Source organism: Pseudophryne corroboree, chromosome 2 (assembly GCF_028390025.1).
Source record: "Pseudophryne corroboree isolate aPseCor3 chromosome 2, aPseCor3.hap2, whole genome shotgun sequence".
Lineage (NCBI taxonomy): Eukaryota > Metazoa > Chordata > Amphibia > Anura > Myobatrachidae > Pseudophryne > Pseudophryne corroboree.
Genome location: NC_086445.1, coordinates 223,900,746 through 223,919,089, shown reverse-complemented (window position 1 = coordinate 223,919,089; position 18,344 = coordinate 223,900,746). Strand labels below are relative to the sequence as shown.

Here is an 18,344-nt window from a genome sequence, read left to right as displayed (position 1 = left end):
TGCGGGCTGGTACCGGATATAACTAGAAACGCAACTGAAAGTAGAACGATGACTGTAGCTATAACTCTAGTACGAGGCTGAAGAACCCTGCGGCTGTGACGGTAGAATACTGCAGCTGTGGTTTTCAGTTGAGACTGGAATACTGCGACTGTACCTTTAAGATGAAACACTGCAACTGTGCCTTTAAGTTGAGACTGTGGAATACTGTACTGTGCCTTTAAGATGAAACACTGCAGCTGTGTCTTTAAGTTGAGACTGTGGAATACTGTACTGTGCCTTTAAGATGAAACACTGCAACTATGCCTTTAAGTTGAGACTGCGGAATACCATACTGTGCCTTTAAGTTGAGACTCGTGGAAATACTGGATATCAATGGCAACACAAATGTAATCCAAACTGGGTAACAAAGGAACAGAGTTTTTACAGGAACTAAAATACAAGGGTTACCTTTAGGGAGCTCAGCTTCAAAGCTCACACAGAGCTGTGTGTGACACGAGGAACTGGCAGAGTTTCCAACTCCAGCCTTCAGACTTATACTTCCTGGTCCTTGGTGATTGGTGAGCAGTGTCAGGTGATTCAGAGCTGGCACAGGATTGGACAGCTCTGGGTCAGGTGAACAGTCACTGTCATGTGAGTACTCTAGACTAGGCTGTGAAGTGGAGCGAGGCCTAGCAGGCCGAGAGAACACTGAAGCCTGAACTTCTGCAAACAAACAGAGGATGCTGGCTTTTAGGCTTAAACTTCAGATTGCTGAATTCAGACTCACACCAAAGATTAATCACAGGTAGAGCTCGGTAACTATTACCTTCCAGGCAGAGAACTCAGGAAACTCATGGTGCTGACAAGCTGTTTATCTCAGTGAGCAAAACGGCACAGGATCCAGGACAGATGGCAGGGGTAAGTCACCAAATACGAGAACTACAGTCAGGATCGTGACAGTACCCCCTCTTCAAGGGTGGACTCCGGACACCCATCTTTGGTCTTAGAGGAACTTGATGAATAACTTGTACATAAAGATTCAGAAAAGTGGAAACCAGAGGGTCCAGAAACAAAATTTAAGCTGGATTCTTCAGAAGTCTTCCTGATCTTCATCTTCTGAACAGGTAGACCATCCATCATTGACAAAACTGGAATTTCCTTCATCTGAAAGGACTGAGGAATAAACTGTAGAAGGTTCCTTTCCTAGATTAGTAGTGCGAGAAGATTGTGCTTTTGAAGCTAGCACTCCACTGAGACTTAAATTAAATCTTGTTCTATAACGAGGACTTTTCATACCGAGACCTGTAGAGTTTTTTGGTAATTCTGGAACCTCTTCATGCGTTAAAGCATAACAGGAACGAACAGGACCTCCCAGGAAAGGAGTAGCATCATAAACTGGATCAAATTCAGAGTCTGAGTCCAAGTCTATTGGAAGATACCAGTCTTCTTTGGGAGTAACAACATCCATTTTATAAGCTGCATTAACAAGTTTAGAACAACACAAGGAACTTTGAGTGGAATCAATGGAAACATAACCAACTCTTAAATCAACAGGCTGTTGTCTTTGTACTGTTTTCCAACTCTTGGCATCCCTGAAATTCCTAATGTATTGGTTCATCAAGGCATTATCTTGCTCAGAAAGCGATGGGTCAAAAAAACGGAGCATTGGCTGAATATTCTGAAGACTGAGTGGAGGATAAAATTGGACTCAAGGATACAGATGCCACTGAACATTAGACTGAGGTACACATTCAGACATTAGGTCAATAGCCTTGGTATTTTTCTTGACTTTAGATGCTACAGCAGAATTATCCCAACATCGATGAGAAAATATCCTTTCTGAAGTTGCCTCGCTGGAATCCTCAAATGAGACTGAAAAGTCACTTGAAATCTCATTCTGGATGGAGATGCTAGTAATTTTCCCTGAAGCTGCGACACTCGCGTCTGCGACTGAGGCAAATGACTCTGATGACTGGATTGAGGAAGCAACATCATTATCCTTCTCAGCAATATTAGTCTGAAGTCCTTTATCCGAATCAGCAGATGGAACATTAGGTTGCTCAGACAAGCTTAGGGACAAAGCTGAGAAAACTGTACTCAGATCGGTATCCAGCTCTGTAGCACGTTCAGACTTTAAGTGAGTAGCCTTGGGATTTTTCTTGACTTTGGCGGCTACAGCAGAATTATTCTGATATTGATGAGAAGAGGTATTAGATTTCCCTGCAGAAGCTGTGGACTCAATGCTGGAATACGAGGAAACAGAATCAGAGACAGACGGAAGTCTAATTTTAGAACTAGATGATGGAAGTCCTTTACTGGGACTAACTGACAAAAGTCCTTTACTCGGACCAATGCTTGGAATTGGTTTGAGTCCAGATGAGCTTGAACTTACTGAAACTGGAGAAATCTTGGGCTGGACAAGTAGGACCGGATTGGATCCGAGGATACTTAAATTGGCTGGAACCAAAGGAGACTGACCAGGCTGGTCCTGGAATATTGCTGGACCAGCTGGAACCGGTACGGGCTGACCAGGCTGGTCCTGGAGTATTGCTGGACCGGCAAGAGCCGGGACGGGCTGACCAGGTGGAGCCTGGAGTATTGCTGGACCGGCTGGAACCGGGACGGACTGACCAGGCTGGGCCTGGAGTATTGCTGGACCGGCTGGAACCGGGATGGACTGACCAGACTGGGCCTGGAGTATTGCTGGACCGGCTGGAACCGGGACGAACTCACCAGGCTGGGCCTGGGGTATTGCTGGACCGGCTGGAACCGGGACGGACTGACCAGGCTGGGCCTGGGGTATTGCTGGACCGGCTGGAACCAGGGGAGACGGATTCCGGCTGGAACCGGAGTGAGTAGAATCCAAGTGTTCAGATGGTCCATCCTGGACCTGAACCATGCTGGATGCTAACATGGTGGTGCTCTCAGAAGACGGCGAACAGGAGTTCATAACTGCATCTGTAGCACAAAGATTCCCATCTGGAAACTTGACTCTGGATACTTCCCTTGGGGCTGAAACTGTGGTGACCCCTCCTGGGGTTGACGAATCAGACACCTCTCTCAGGGTTGCTATCTCCAGCACCCCTCCTGGGGTTGACAGATCAGACACTCCTTCCTGAGTAGAAGACTCATATGCCCCTACTAGAGCCTGAACACTGGATAACCCTCCTGGGGCTGCACACTCGGACCCCCTCCTGGGGCTGCACGCTCTGAACTCCTCACTGGGGCTGGACGCTCTGAACCCCCTCCTGGGGCTGGATGCTCTGAAGAACCCCCTCCTGGGGCTGGACACTCTGAAGAACCCCCTCCTTGGGCTGGACACTCTGAAGAACCCCCTCCTGGGGCTGGATACTCTGAAGAACCCACTCCTGGGGCTGGACACTCTGAAGAACCCCCTCCTGGGGCTGGACACTCTGAAGAACCCTCTCCTGGGGCTGGACACTCTGAAGAACCCCCTCCTGGGGCTGCACGCTCTGAACCCCCTCCTGGGGCTGAAGACACGGACGCCCCTCCTTGGGCTGTAGGCACGGACGCCCCTCCTTGGGCTGTAGGCACGGATGCCCCTCCTTGGGCTGTAGGCACGGACGCCCCTCCTTGGGCTGTAGGCATGGACGCCCCTCCTTGGGCTGTAGGCACGGACGCCCCTCCTTGGGCTGTAGGCACGGACGCCCCTCCTTGGGCTGTAGGCATGGACGCCCCTCCTTGGGCTGTAGGCACGGACGCCCCTCCTTGGGCTGTAGGCACGGACGCCCCTCCTTGGGCTGTAGGCACGGACGCCCCTCCTTGGGCTGTAGACACAGACGCGCCTCCTTGGGCTGTAGACATGGACTCCTCTGTGACTCTAAATGGCTTGAACATTCTTCTCTGGACGCCCATCTTGGGATAAGGTCTTTTAATCACCGGACCCCAGTCATAAATTTGAGTCTCTTTCAGAGTAGCCTTCTTGATAACCCCGTCAGCAGTAGCAGGATCGGCTACTGTGGATAACTTGTAGACATGAGCACTATGATACTGAGATTTGTCACCATTTCCTGGCTTGCAAAGAATGCAGTCTTTAACAAAATGACCGGAATTTCCACAGTAAAGACAGAGGTGTGGCTCCCTACGCCGCTGACGTTCAGCTTCAGAGAGCTTGGGCCGTGGATAGCTCTGAAGAAAAACTTTTCCTTGCACAGAGGAAGAAACACTATTAACTGGATGGGACAAAACAGGATCAACAACGTTGGTAGTATTCCTGAAGAGATCAGGCATCACAGAAAGAATACTAGACAAAAGTTCTTGTAACTGTAATAACTTCTGGTAGAAAATCTGCAGTTGGTCAAGAGTCTTAGTGCAGAAAGTCAGAGAATCTCTGGAGAACGAATTCCGCTGCAGACACTGTGCCAATTGATGCTGAGTCGACTCCAAACCCTCCAAGCGTCCTGCAATATTGCTTAGGAGGTCCTGCGTCAGACAAACACTTTCGGCCGGGTCCATGCAGCCAGTTCCTACTGTCATGACTGTGGTTTTGTGAACCCGGTGTTAGTGAAGTCTGTGCGGGCAACTGGGAGACTATGTGAATATTAGGCTGGTCTGTAGGAATCAGTGAAAAGAAAGAGCAATCCCTGACCGGGGATCGAACCCGGGCCTCGGCAGAGGAAGCCATATCCTGACCACTGGATCACCAGGGACTTTGATAGCAGGATGATGATGAATGTATAGGTGAGACTGTACTGGATATAGTGTCACAGGAGTAGGTGCTTATGTACTTAAGGTTACTGGCAAGATAGTAAGACGGACTGGTTACTGGTGAGACTGGGATGCAACTGTAATGCGGGCTGGTACCGGATATAACTAGAAACGCAACTGAAAGTAGAACGATGACTGTAGCTATAACTCTAGTATGAGGCTGAAGAACCCTGCGGCTGTGACGGTAGAATACTGCAGCTGTGGTTTTCAGTTGAGACTGGAATACTGCGACTGTACCTTTAAGATGAAACACTGCAACTGTGCCTTTAAGTTGAGACTGTGGAATACTGTACTGTGCCTTTAAGATGAAACACTGCAGCTGTGTCTTTAAGTTGAGACTGTGGAATACTGTACTGTGCCTTTAAGATGAAACACTGCAACTATGCCTTTAAGTTGAGACTGCGGAATACCATACTGTGCCTTTAAGTTGAGACTCGTGGAAATACTGGATATCAATGGCAACACAAATGTAATCCAAACGGGTAACAAAGGAACAGAGTTTTTACAGGAACTAAAATACAAGGGTTACCTTTAGGGAGCTCAGCTTCAAAGCTCACACAGAGCTGTGTGTGACACGAGGAACTGGCAGAGTTTCCAACTCCAGCCTTCAGACTTATACTTCCTGGTCCTTGGTGATTGGTGAGCAATGTCAGGTGATTCAGAGCTGGCACAGGATTGGACAGCTCTGGGTCAGGTGAACAGTCACTGTCATGTGAGTACTCTAGACTAGGCTGTGAAGTGGAGCGAGGCCTAGCAGGCCGAGAGAACACTGAAGCCTGAACTTCTGCAAACAAACAGAGGATGCTGGCTTTTAGGCTTAAACTTCAGATTGCTGAATTCAGACTCACACCAAAGATTAATCACAGGTAGAGCTCGTTAACTATTACCTTCCAAGCAGAGAACTCAGGAAACTCATGGTGCTGACAAGCTGTTTATCTCAGTGAGCAAAACGGCACAGGATCCAGGACAGATGGCAGGGGTAAGTCACCAAATACGAGAACTACAGTCAGGATTGTGACAGTACCCCCCTCTTCAAGGGTGGACTCCGGACACCCATCTTTGGTCTTAGAGGAACTTGATGAATAACTTGTACACAAAGATTCAGAAAAGTGGAAACCAGAGGGTCCAGAAACAAAATTTAAGCTGGATTCTTCAGAAGTCTTCCTGATCTTCATCTTCTGAACAGGTAGACCATCCATCATTGACAAAACTGGAATTTCCTTTAACTGAAAGGACTGAGGAATAAACTGTAGAAGGTTCCTTTCCTAGATTAGTAGTGCGAGAAGATTGTGCTTTTGAAGCTAGCACTCCACTGAGACTTAAATTAAATCTTGTTCTATAACGAGGACTTTTCATACCGAGACCTGTAGAGTTTTTTGGTAATTCTGGAACCTCTTCATGCGTTAAAGCATAACAGGAACGAACGGGACCTCCCAGGAAAGGAGTAGCATCATAAACTGGATCAAATTCAGAGTCTGAGTTCAAGTCTATTGGAAGATACCAGTCTTCTTTGGGAGTAACAACATCCGTTTTATAAGCTGCATTAACAAGTTTAGAACAACACAAGGAACTTTGAGTGGAATCAATGGAAACATAACCAACTCTTAAATCAACAGGCTGTTGTCTTTGTACTGTTTTCCAACTCTTGGCATCCCTGAAATTCCTAATGTATTGGTTCATCAAGGCATTATCTTGCTCAGAAAGCGATGGGTCAAAAAAACGGAGCATTGGCTGAATATTCTGAAGACTGAGTGGAGGATGAAATTGGACTCAATGATACAGATGCCACTGAAACATTAGAATGAGGTACACATGCAGACATTAGGTCAATAGCCTTGGTATTTTTCTTGACTTTAGATGCTACAGCAGAATTATACCGACATCGATGAGAAAATATCCTTTCTGAAGTTGCCTCGCTGGAATCCTCAAATGAGACTGAAAAGTCACTTGAAATCTCATTCTGGATGGAGATGCTAGTAATTTTCCCTGAAGCTGCGACACTCGCGTCAGTCGCAGACGCAAATGACTCTGATGACTGGATTGAGGAAGCAACATCAGTATCCTTCTCAGCAATATTAGTCTGAAGTCCTTTATCCGAATCAGCAGATGGAACATTAGGTTGCTCAGACAAGCTTAGGGACAAAGCTGAGAAAACTGTACTCAGATCGGTATCCAGCTCTGTAGCACGTTCAGACTTTAAGTGAGTAGCCTTGGGATTTTTCTTGACTTTGGCGGCTACAGCAGAATTATTCTGATATTGATGAGAAGAGGTATTAGATTTCCCTGCAGAAGCTGTGGACTCAATGCTGGAAGACGAGGAAACAGAATCAGAGACAGACGGAAGTCTAATTTTAGAACTAGATGATGGAAGTCCTTTACTGGGACTAACTGACAAAAGTCCTTTACTCGGACCAATGCTTGGAATTGGTTTGAGTCCAGATGAGCTTGAACTTACTGAAACTGGAGAAATCTTGGGCTGGACAAGTAGGACCGGATTGGATCCAAGGATACTTAAATTGGCTGGAACCAAAGGAGACTGACCAGGCTGGAACCGGGACGGACTGACCAGGCTGGGCCTGGGGTATTGCTGGACCGGCTGGAACCAGGGGAGACGGATTCCGGCTGGAACCAGAGTGAGTAGAATCCAAGTGTTCAGATGGTCCATCCTGGACCTGAACCATGCTGGATGCCAACATGGTGGTGCTCTCAGAAGACGGCGAACAGGAGTTCATAACTGCATCTGTAGCACAAAGATTCCCATCTGGAAACTTGACTCTGGATACTTCCCTTGGGGCTGAAACTGTGGTGACCCCTCCTGGGGTTGACGAATCAGACACCTCTCTCAGGGTTGCTATCTCCAGCACCCCTCCTGGGGTTGACAGATCAGACACTCCTTCCTGAGTAGAAGACTCATATGCCCCTACTAGAGCCTGAACACTGGATAACCCTCCTGGGGCTGCACACTCGGACCCCCTCCTGGGGCTGCACGCTCTGAACTCCTCACTGGGGCTGGACGCTCTGAACCCCCTCCTGGGGCTGGATGCTCTGAAGAACCCCCTCCTGGGGCTGGACACTCTGAAGAACCCCCTCCTTGGGCTGGACACTCTGAAGAACCCCCTCCTGGGGCTGGACACTCTGAAGAACCCCCTCCTGGGGCTGGACACTCTGAAGAACCCCCTCCTGGGGCTGGACACTCTGAAGAACCCCCTCCTGGGGCTGCACGCTCTGAACCCCCTCCTGGGGCTGAAGACACGGACGCCCCTCCTTGGGCTGTAGGCACGGACGCCCCTCCTTGGGCTGTAGGCACGGATGCCCCTCCTTGGGCTGTAGGCATGGACGCCCCTCCTTGGGCTGTAGGCACGGACGCCCCTCCTTGGGCTGTAGGCACGGACGACCCTCCTTGGGCTGTAGGCACGGACGCCCCTCCTTGGGCTGTAGACACAGACGCGCCTCCTTGGGCTGTAGACATGGACTCCTCTGTGACTCTAAATGGCTTGAACATTCTTCTCTGGACGCCCATCTTGGGATAAGGTCTTTTAATCACCGGACCCCAGTCATAAATTTGAGTCTCTTTCAGAGTAGCCTTCTTGATACCCCCGTCAGCAGTAGCAGGATCGGCTACTGTGGATGACTTGTAGACATGAGCACTATGATACTGAGATTTGTCACCATTTCCTGGCTTGCAAAGAATGCAGTCTTTAACAAAATGACCGGAATTTCCACAGTAAAGACAGAGGTGTGGCTCCCTACGCCGCTGACATTCAGCTTCAGAGAGCTTGGGCCGTGGATAGCTCTGATGAAAAACTTTTCCTTGCACAGAGGAAGAGACTCTATTAACTGGATGGGACAAAACAGGATCAACAACGTTGGTAGTATTCCTGAAGAGATCAGGCATCACAGAAAGAATACTAGACAAAAGTTCTTGTAACTGTAATAACATCTGGTAGAAAATCTGCAGTTGGTCAAGAGTCTTAGTGCAGAAAGTCAGAGAATCTCTGGAGAACGAATTCCGCTGCAGACACTGTGCCAATTGATGCTGAGTCGACTCCAAACCCTCCAAGCGTCCTGCAATATTGCTTAGGAGGTCCTGCGTCAGACAAACACTTTCGGCCGGGTCCATGCGGCCAGTTCCTACTGTCATGACTGTGGTTTTGTGAACCCGGTGTTAGTGAAGTCTGTGCGGGCAACTGGGAGACTATGTGAATATTAGGCTGGTCTGTAGGAATCAGTGAGAAGAAGGAGCAATCCCTGACCGGGGATCGAACCCGGGCCTCGGCAGAGGAAGCCGTATCCTGACCACTGGATCACCAGGGACTTTGATAGCAGGATGATGAATGTATAGGTGAGACTGTAGTGGATATAGTGTCACAGGAGTAGGTGCTTATGTACTCAAGGTTACTGGCAAGATAGTAAGACGGACTGGTTACTGGTGAGACTGGGATGCAACTGTAATGCGGGCTGGTACCGGATATAACTAGAAACGCAACTGAAAGTAGAACGATGACTGTAGCTATAACTCTAGTACGAGGCTGAAGAACCCTTCGGCTGTGACGGTAGAATACTGCAGCTGTGGTTTTCAGTTGAGACTGGAATACTGCGACTGTACCTTTAAGATGAAACACTGCAACTGTGCCTTTAAGTTGAGACTGTGGAATACTGTACTGTGCCTTTAAGATGAAACACTGCAGCTGTGTCTTTAAGTTGAGACTGTGGAATACTGTACTGTGCCTTTAAGATGAAACACTGCAACTATGCCTTTAAGTTGAGACTGCGGAATACCATACTGTGCCTTTAAGTTGAGACTCGTGGAAATACTGGATATCAATGGCAACACAAATGTAATCCAAACGGGTAACAAGGGAACAGAGTTTTTACAGGAACTAAAATACAAGGGTTACCTTTAGGGAGCTCAGCTTCAAAGCTCACACAGAGCTGTGTGTGACACGAGGAACTGGCAGAGTTTCCAACTCCATCCTTCAGACTTGTACTTCCTGGCCCTTGGTGATTGGTGAGCAGTGTCAGGTGATTCAGAGCTGGCACAGGATTGGACAGCTCTGGGTCAGGTGAACAGTCACTGTCATGTGAGTACTCTAGACTAGGCTGTGAAGTGTAGCGAGGCCTAGCAGGCCGAGAGAACACTGAAGCCTGAACTTCTGCAAACAAACAGAGGATGCTGGCTTTTAGGCCTAAACTTCAGATTGCTGAATTCAGACTCACACCAAAGATTAATCACAGGTAGAGCTCGTTAACTATTACCTTCCAGGCAGAGAACTCAGGAAACTCATGGTGCTGACAAGCTGTTATCTCAGTGAGCAAAACGGCACAGGATCCAGGACAGATGGCAGGGGTAAGTCACCAAATACGAGAACTACAGTCAGTATCGTGACAATATTGAACATAGACCTATTTACTCCATGGTGTTGTGTGGCCTCTACATTAGCTACTCTGGTGTATCTGTGCTCAGTGTCCTATCCTGTGAGGCAAAGTGTGGAAGGTCAGAGCCTTGCGCTCTTTATGGTGGTCAACTTTTTGGATGGGCAGGACAAAATTGCCACAGTACCACAGGCCTAGTGCTTAATTAAATATGTATGTGCTACGGGCCTAGTGGCTGAATTATTTGTTCCAATCCTGACTTCCTTCTTTTGGTATTATTACCATGGAGTCTTCTCTCTCACCTCCTCTCTCATCAGTCTTCCTTCCAGCAGCTCTTTCTTTTTTTCAGTCCAGTGTCTTCTTTCTTCTATCTTTGGGAGCTCCTCTCTGATCCCTATCTGCAAGACAAACTGCTTCTGCCTGACTTACACTGATTCATTTGACCCTCACAGGTGCCTATTTTGCTGGTGCGAGTGGTGTACTGGCTGTACCCGCTGCCATTTTGTGATCTCCCATCTTTGAGTCTCTGCTAGTGACTTTGTGCAGTAGGTGGTGTATCCGGTACTGTTCCCCCCCACTGCTAGTGCTGCTAGTACTCCAGATTTGGTTGATTCCACATACCTCCTGTCTGGGCCATTCCTTGTCAGTTCATCCAGGCATGACACCCACCAACTCAGATTTTCATGATACTTTGTACACTTGATTTTACCACGTAGCTATTAACCCATGCCAAATTTTTCTGCTCTAGGCCTCACAGTTTTTGAAATACAGGGGGTCAAAGTTTTAAAAAATTGCTGGGAATTGCCTCTACTGATGCTTTGTTTTTTTTCTGATGTGAAAAGAATTCACATCTCAGTGCCCAATCCACGTATGACTTTGAAATTTTGACCCTTTATCAATCAAAATATGGAGATTCCAGTAAAAATGTTTTATCAATATTACCTGACTCTGAGAGTTCATTAGACATTCCTTTACTTCATACTTAGGGGTAAATTTACTAACATTCGTAATTTTCGGAAAAAGGTCAAAGTTCAATCACGAATGACATCGAAAGTGTAAAACTGCAACTTTTTGAATTGATTACGACTAATTTACTAAGCTGTCGTATTCGGGTTTTTCTTTTGTTCCAATGTCGATGTCATTCGTGTTTTTTTTTCTATTTTTACGGCAGTGATTAGCAAAACACTGCCGACTTTTTAAAAATTAATCTCGGCCGGATCTGTGTGATCCGTGCTGGGGTTCATTTTTTTTTTTTTTTTTTAAATTAAACAGTGTAAAATTAAAAAAAAAATTGCGTGGGGTCCCCCCTCCTAAGCATAACCAGCCTCGGGCTCTTTGAGCCGATCCTGGTTGCAGAAATATGGGGGAAAAAATGACAGGGGTTCCCCCATATTTAAGCAACCAGCATCGGGCTCTGCGCCTGGTCCTGGTTCCAAAAATACGGGGGACAAAAAGAGTAGGGGTCCCCCGTATTTTTAAAACCAGCACCGGGCTCCACTAGCTGGACAGATAATGCCACAGCCGGGGGTCACTTTTATATAGTGCCCTGCGGCCGTGGCATCAAAAATCCAACTAGTCACCCCTGGCCGGGGTACCCTGGGGGAGTGGGGACCCCTTCAATCAAGGGTTCCCCCCCCCAGCCACCCAAGGGCCAGGGGTGAAGCCCGAGGCTGTCCCCCCCCATCCAATGGGCTGCGGATGGGGGGGCTGATAGCCTTTGTTGTAACTGAAAAGATATTGTTTTTAGTAGCAGTACTACAAGTCCCAGCAAGCCTCCCCCGCATGCTGGTACTTGGAGAACCACAAGTACCAGCATGCAGCGGAAAAACGGGCCCGCTGGTACCTGTAGTACTATTACTAAAAAAATACCCAAATAAACACAAGACACACACACCTTGAAAGTAAAGATTTATTACATACATGCACACAAACATACATACATACTTACCTTATGTTCACACGCAGGTCGGTCCTCTTCTCCAGTAGAATCCAAGGGGTACCTGTAGAAAAAATTATACTCACAAAATCCAGTGTAGATCGGTCCTCTTCAAATCCATTTGTAATCCACGTACTTGTGAAAATAAAAAAACGGTGTCCCGACCACGAACTGAAAGGGGCCCCATGTTTTCACATGGGACTCCTTTCCCCGAATGCCAGAAACCCACTCTGACTTCTGTCTAAGTGGGTTTCTTCAGCCAATCAGGGAGCGCCACGTTGTAGCACTCTCCTGATCGGCTGTGTGCTCCTGTACTGAATGACAGGCGGCACACGGCAGTGTTACAATGTAGCGCCTATGCGCTCCATTGTAACCAATGGTGGGAACTTTCTGCCCTGCGGTTGACCTAAAGTGACGTCACCGCTGAGCAGAAGGTTCCCAGCATTGGTTACAATGGAGCGCATAGGCGCTACATTGTAACACTGCCGTGTGCCGCCTGTCACTCAGTACAGGAGCACACAGCCGATCAGGAGAGTGCTACAACGTGGCGCTCCCTGATTGGCTGAAGAAACCCACTTAGACAGAAGTCAGAGTGGGTTTCTGGCATTCGGGGAAAGGAGTCCCATGTGAAAACATGGGGCCCCTTTCAGTTCGTGGTCGGGACACCGTTTTTTTATTTTCACAAGTACGTGGATTACAAATGGATTTGAAGAGGACCGATCTACACTGGATTTTGTGAGTATAATTTTTTCTACAGGTACCCCATGGATTCTACTGGACAAGAGGACCGACCTGCGTGTGAACATAAGGTAAGTATGTATGTATGTTTGTGTGCATGTATGTAATAAATCTTTACTTTCAAGGTGTGTGTGTCTTGTGTTTATTTGGGTATTTTTTTAGTAATAGTACTACAGGTACCAGCGGGCCCGTTTTTCCGCCGCATGCTGGTACTTGTGGTTCTCCAAGTACCAGCATGCGGGGGAGGCTTGCTGGGACTTGTAGTACTGCTGCTAAAAACAATATCTTTTCATTTACAACAAAGGCTATCAGCCCCCCCATCCGCAGCCCATTGGATGGGGGGGGACAGCCTCGGGCTTCACCCCTGGCCCTTGGGTGGCTGGGGGGGGGGGACCCCTTGATTGAAGGGGTCCCCACTCCCCCAGGGTACCCCGGCCAGGGGTGACTAGTTGGATTTTTGATGCCACGGCCGCAGGGCACTATATAAAAGTGACCCCCGGCTGTGGCATTATCTGTCCAGCTAGTGGAGCCCGGTGCTGGTTTTAAAAATACGGGGGACCCCTACTCTTTTTGTCCCCCGTATTTTTGGAACCAGGACCAGGCGCAGAGCCCGATGCTGGTTGCTTAAATATGGGGGAACCCCTGTCAATTTTTTCCCCATATTTCTGCAACCAGGATCGGCTCAAAGAGCCCGAGGCTGGTTATGCTTAGGAGGGGGGACCCCACGCAATTTTTTTTTTGGAAAAAAACCACTTTCCCACCCCTTCCCACTGATAGACATGCACGGATCTCATGGATCCCTGCATGCCTATGCAATCACGAATATAAAAAGCAGGTCTGCTTTTTTTTAGCACTTTTTTGCGATTTGTAATTTTTCACGGCAGTGTTTTCCTCTTTGGAGATTTGCACTTTTTAGTAAATTACCAAGTTCTACTAATTTGCTGGCGTATTTTGACCGATGGTGTATTCATTCGTATTTTTTTACAACTACTTCCAAAAAAATACGAATGCCCTCATCTCTGCCGTGATTTGAGTTTAGTAAATTACCGAGATGACACTTTGAAGAAAAAACGGCATCTCGGTCAAAATCGGGACCTTAGTAAATTTACCCCTTAGTATTTTTTTTGTTGCAAAAAAAAAAGTGGGTACAATTAGCATTATCAGCCTAAGGCAGATGAGTTACCACGTCCCTTTTTTGTGTAAATTGAACCCTAAAATATACTTTATGGGTGTTTTGAAGATAGTGTGGTCCATCTGGATATTCATCATGTCCTCCTTTTAGCTGTGCTGGGATTATGGGACTTGTTGCTCAATTATGTTGATCATTTACCTATTGTTGTTTCGGGGGGCGTGGGATTGGGCTGCACATAAACATTCTCACTGTGTTTAAAAAAACCGAAACAGTGATAATTGTGCTGAGGGGTTCGCAGGGACAGAGCTTTCTTACAAGCTCTGTCCATGCCTGGAAATTTGAATACACTCAAGTGATACACACTTAGGGGGTATACACACGGTGAGATTCGGACTTAACCGATTCTCACTGTGCGACGGGAGGCCGGGTCGGCACTTAGCCAATATCACAAACACATAATGAGTGTGCTTGCGATCCTGGTACTGTGCGATTTTGGCTAAGTGTCAATCTTGACTATCTCTTCTATAGAGATAGTCAAGATTTACTTGCCTGCACAGTCTATTTATTCTGCCGATGCCGACCGCGCAGGGCCGCGCATCGGCATCGGATCGGGATCGCAAGGTGACTGTCACCTTGTGATCAGCACTATCTTTTAGTCAGAATCGGAAGAAAAGATCTCACCGTGTGTACACACCCTTAGATGAAAATATCACACTGCAATCGCATTTTAAAAATGGAATGTAGTAAATATGACCCTATGTGTGGACTATGTGAAAGACTTCATAAGTAGCTATTTTGTTTTTGTATTCAATAATATGCAGTACTGGCTAATTAACACTATTGTGGTTTTCCTATACGTATAGATCAAGATGGGATTCATAACGAAAGGCCTTCATCCACTAGTCAAGGTAAGCTCAGTCACACCCTTATTATTAATAGCAGAAAGAAGTGAGGTCATGGAGAATGGAATCTATGAGATGCTGCAAGATATTTGAGAGTATTTTCAGCCTAAGAGCGGTATCATACTACGTGCGGTGAGTTACCTTACCGCACGGTAATGACGGGTTTTTTAGCCCAGTAATGCTATTGGGCTATTCAATTACAGCCCGTTTTTACCCTGTGGTAAATCACACATTATCGGGCGATAAAACATGGGATCCGTGATAAGTGTGTGTACCCATGTGTTACCGTCCGATAACGGGTCTCCTGGGGCTGGTTATTGGGGATTCTGCAGAAAAATCCCATATAAGTGACGGGCTATGGATCTAATAGAATAGCCGTGGGGGAATCCATTAGCTGCAGTAATTCACCGCAGCTAATATGATACCGCACTATGACTCCACTACAATAACTGTAATTCACAACCAGACCTGGCCAAGGACTAACTGTAGGCTGCTAGATAGGTAGCACAATAATGACTTGTGTAATGTTTGCCTGTTGCCGTAGAATAAAAGCAAGCTGAAGCTCTCCAGCTATTGTGAACTGCAAACCCAACATGACCTCTGGCTAGTCGGGCATGTTGGATCTTGTAGTTCACAAGAACTAGTGGGCGACGGTGAGTTTTTTTTATGTCTATTCTTAGAGTTGTTATTCTTTTCATTCAAGAAAGCCCTGTCTTCTTTTTTCTGAGATTAACCGATATATCAAGGCTGCTATTGAGCTGTATTTATTTTCTCAAATATGAGACTACATATATCAATGTGACAGATTTAATAAGTAGCTGTTCTTTTGGTATTCAGTGATAACCAGTACTGACTAATTATAATTAACACTAATGTTACGTTCCTTTTTTTAATTGCAACACATGTAGATAAAGATAGAGATAATAGCAAAATCTTTCCAACCTCTACTCAAGGTAAGGCCACTCAAATCCTTTTTGTTAACTTCAAAAGGTGCAATCACTTCACTTCTCCTTTCGGACCCCTGTGCTACTGCATGCGCAGAGCCCTCTCCTGGTAAATTGTGTGTTATGTAGCCCATAGGATACAATGGCTATCACATTCAACAGTAGAGCAGCCCCCATAGAAAACTATGTGGGCTGCTTTTGTGTCCCAAAATATACGATTTCTCCCACAAATATTAATTGAGAAACAAGCACCATTATCTGTGCTAGCACCTAAGTGCGTCATACAGAATTGATCTAAAGGGGAAGAAGACACAAACAGGGGGAAAACAGAAGGTCTGTGCTGGTACCTGAATGCATTGGACATACTGGCCTAGACAGAAAACAAAATATGGACTCTACTTTCCAAGGTCACTCTTGTCCCCTTGATTGCAATTTCACTGCACTCTAACCCAGCCTCTGCAAAAAAGAACACAGCCCATGCACACTGGCAATGCTAATTAAAGCTAGACATGAGCTCCGAACATAGGGATCCAAGTCAAATCCGATTCCTTGCTTGGGTTTTCCCGCCAAGCTTGGATTTCAATTCGAATCTGAACATCATCATTCCAGTGTCAGATTATCGCAGGTTTTGGGTTCTATATAAGGGTGCCGCGGTCGAGACTCGGCGCCATTTCACTCTCAGGCATGCTAATGTATGCTGTGCTGTACTCTGCTATATTGGCTGTGCTGTGTCCAGACTCCAAGCTGTGCTCTATTATCAGTTAGTGATGAGCGGGTTCGGTTCCTCGGAATCTGAACCCGCCCGAACTTCACCTTTTTTTTATACGGGTCCGAGCGACTCGGATCCTCCCGCCTTGCTCGGTTAACCCGATCGCGCCCGAACGTCATCATCCCGCTGTCGGATTCTCGCGAGACTCGGATTCTATATAAGGGAGCCGCGCGTCGCTGCCATTTTCACACGTGCATTGAGATTGATAGGGAGAGGACGTGGCTGGCGTCCTCTCTGTTATAGTAGAACACAGAGTGACTTAGTTAGTTATAATTGGGGGGACGGGGAGCAGCTGTTAGGGAGTACAGTGCAGGGTTTTGATTAGTTTAATCCTTTGTTTCTCTGCCTGAAAAAAAGTCTCCACCATATCTGTGCTCACTCAGTGTGCTGCACTGCTGCATGATATATCTGTGCTGAGTGCACTGCTCACACTGCCTAATTGTGGGGACTGGGGAGCAGTTATAGCAGGAGTACAGTGCACAGTTTTTCTGACAGTGACCACCAGTCCAGTATACGTTTGTCTGCCTGAAAAACACTGTGGTGTTTTTTTTTTCTTTCTTCATGCAAGTTTGTTTAGCAGTCTGCTGACAGTGTCGACCAGGTCCGTTATACAGTATATTATATATATAAGCACTAATCAGCAGTACGGTAGGCCACGGCTGTACCTACCTCTGTGTCGTCAGTGCACTCGTCGTCCATAAGTATAAGTAATACTATACTATCCATCCATCTACATTCTATACCTGTGGTGTTTTTTTTTCTTTCTTCATACTAGTTTGTTTAGCAGTCTGCTGACAGTGTCCACCAGGTCCGTTATACAGTATATTATATATATAAGCACTAAGCAGCAGTACGGTAGGCCACGGCTGTACCTACCTCTGTGTCGTCAGTGCACTCGTCGTCCATAAGTATAAGTAATACTAATACTATCCATCCATCTACATTGTATACCTGTGGTGTTTTTTTTTTTTCTTTCTTCATACTAGTTTGTTTAGCAGTCTGCTTACAGTGTCCACCAGGTCCGTTATACAGTATATTATATATATATAAGCACTAAGCAGCAGTACGGTAGGCCACGGCTGTACCTACCTCTGTGTCGTCAGTGCACTCGTCGTCCATAAGTATAAGTAATACTAATACTATCCATCTACATTGTATACCTGTGGTGTTTTTTTTTTCTTTCTTCATACTAGTTTGTTTAGCAGTCTGCTGACAGTGTCCACCAGGTCCGTTATACAGTATATTATATATATAAGCACTAAGCAGCAGTACGGTAGGCCACGGCTGTACCTACCTCTGTGTCGTCAGTGCACTCGTCGTCCATAAGTATAAGTAATACTAATACTATCCATCCATCTACATTGTGTACCTGTGGTGTTTTTTTTTTCTTTCTTCATACTAGTTTGTTTAGCAGTCTGCTGACAGTGTCCACCAGGTCCGTTATACAGTATATTATATATATAAGCACTAAGCAGCAGTACGGTAGGCCACGGCTGTACCTACCTCTGTGTCGTCAGTGCACTCGTCGTCCATAAGTATAAGTAATACTATACTATCCATCCATCTACATTGTATACCTGTGGTGTTTTTTTTTTCTTTCTTCATACTAGTTTGTTTAGCAGTCTGCTGACAGTGTCCACCAGGTCCGTTATACAGTATATTATATATATAAGCACTAAGCAGCAGTACGGTAGGCCACGGCTGTACCTACCTCTGTGTCGTCAGTGCACTCGTCGTCCATAAGTATAAGTAATACTATACTATCCATCCATCTACATTGTATACCTGTGGTGTTTTTTTTTTTCTTTCTTCATACTAGTTTGTTTAACAGTCTGCTGACAGT

At 46.4% G+C, this 18,344-nt stretch overlaps 1 protein-coding gene across 22 annotated transcripts in view; it reads left to right on the top strand.

Annotated features, from left to right (window-relative positions):
* LOC135010635 (thrombospondin-4-like) overlaps positions 1 to 18,344 on the top strand; it is a 509,209-nt gene that overhangs the window by 253,490 nt on the left and 237,375 nt on the right. For 18 of the 22 annotated variants that reach the window (XM_063952413.1, XM_063952406.1, XM_063952410.1 and 15 more), the window contains 2 exons: positions 14,750 to 14,794; positions 15,697 to 15,741. In XM_063952413.1, the coding sequence (XP_063808483.1) occupies positions 14,750 to 14,794; positions 15,697 to 15,741 (90 nt within the window). The remainder of the gene's footprint in view (positions 1 to 14,749; positions 14,795 to 15,696; positions 15,742 to 18,344) is intronic. The other 4 variants (XM_063952411.1, XM_063952409.1, XM_063952403.1 and 1 more) reach the window with 1 other exon arrangement.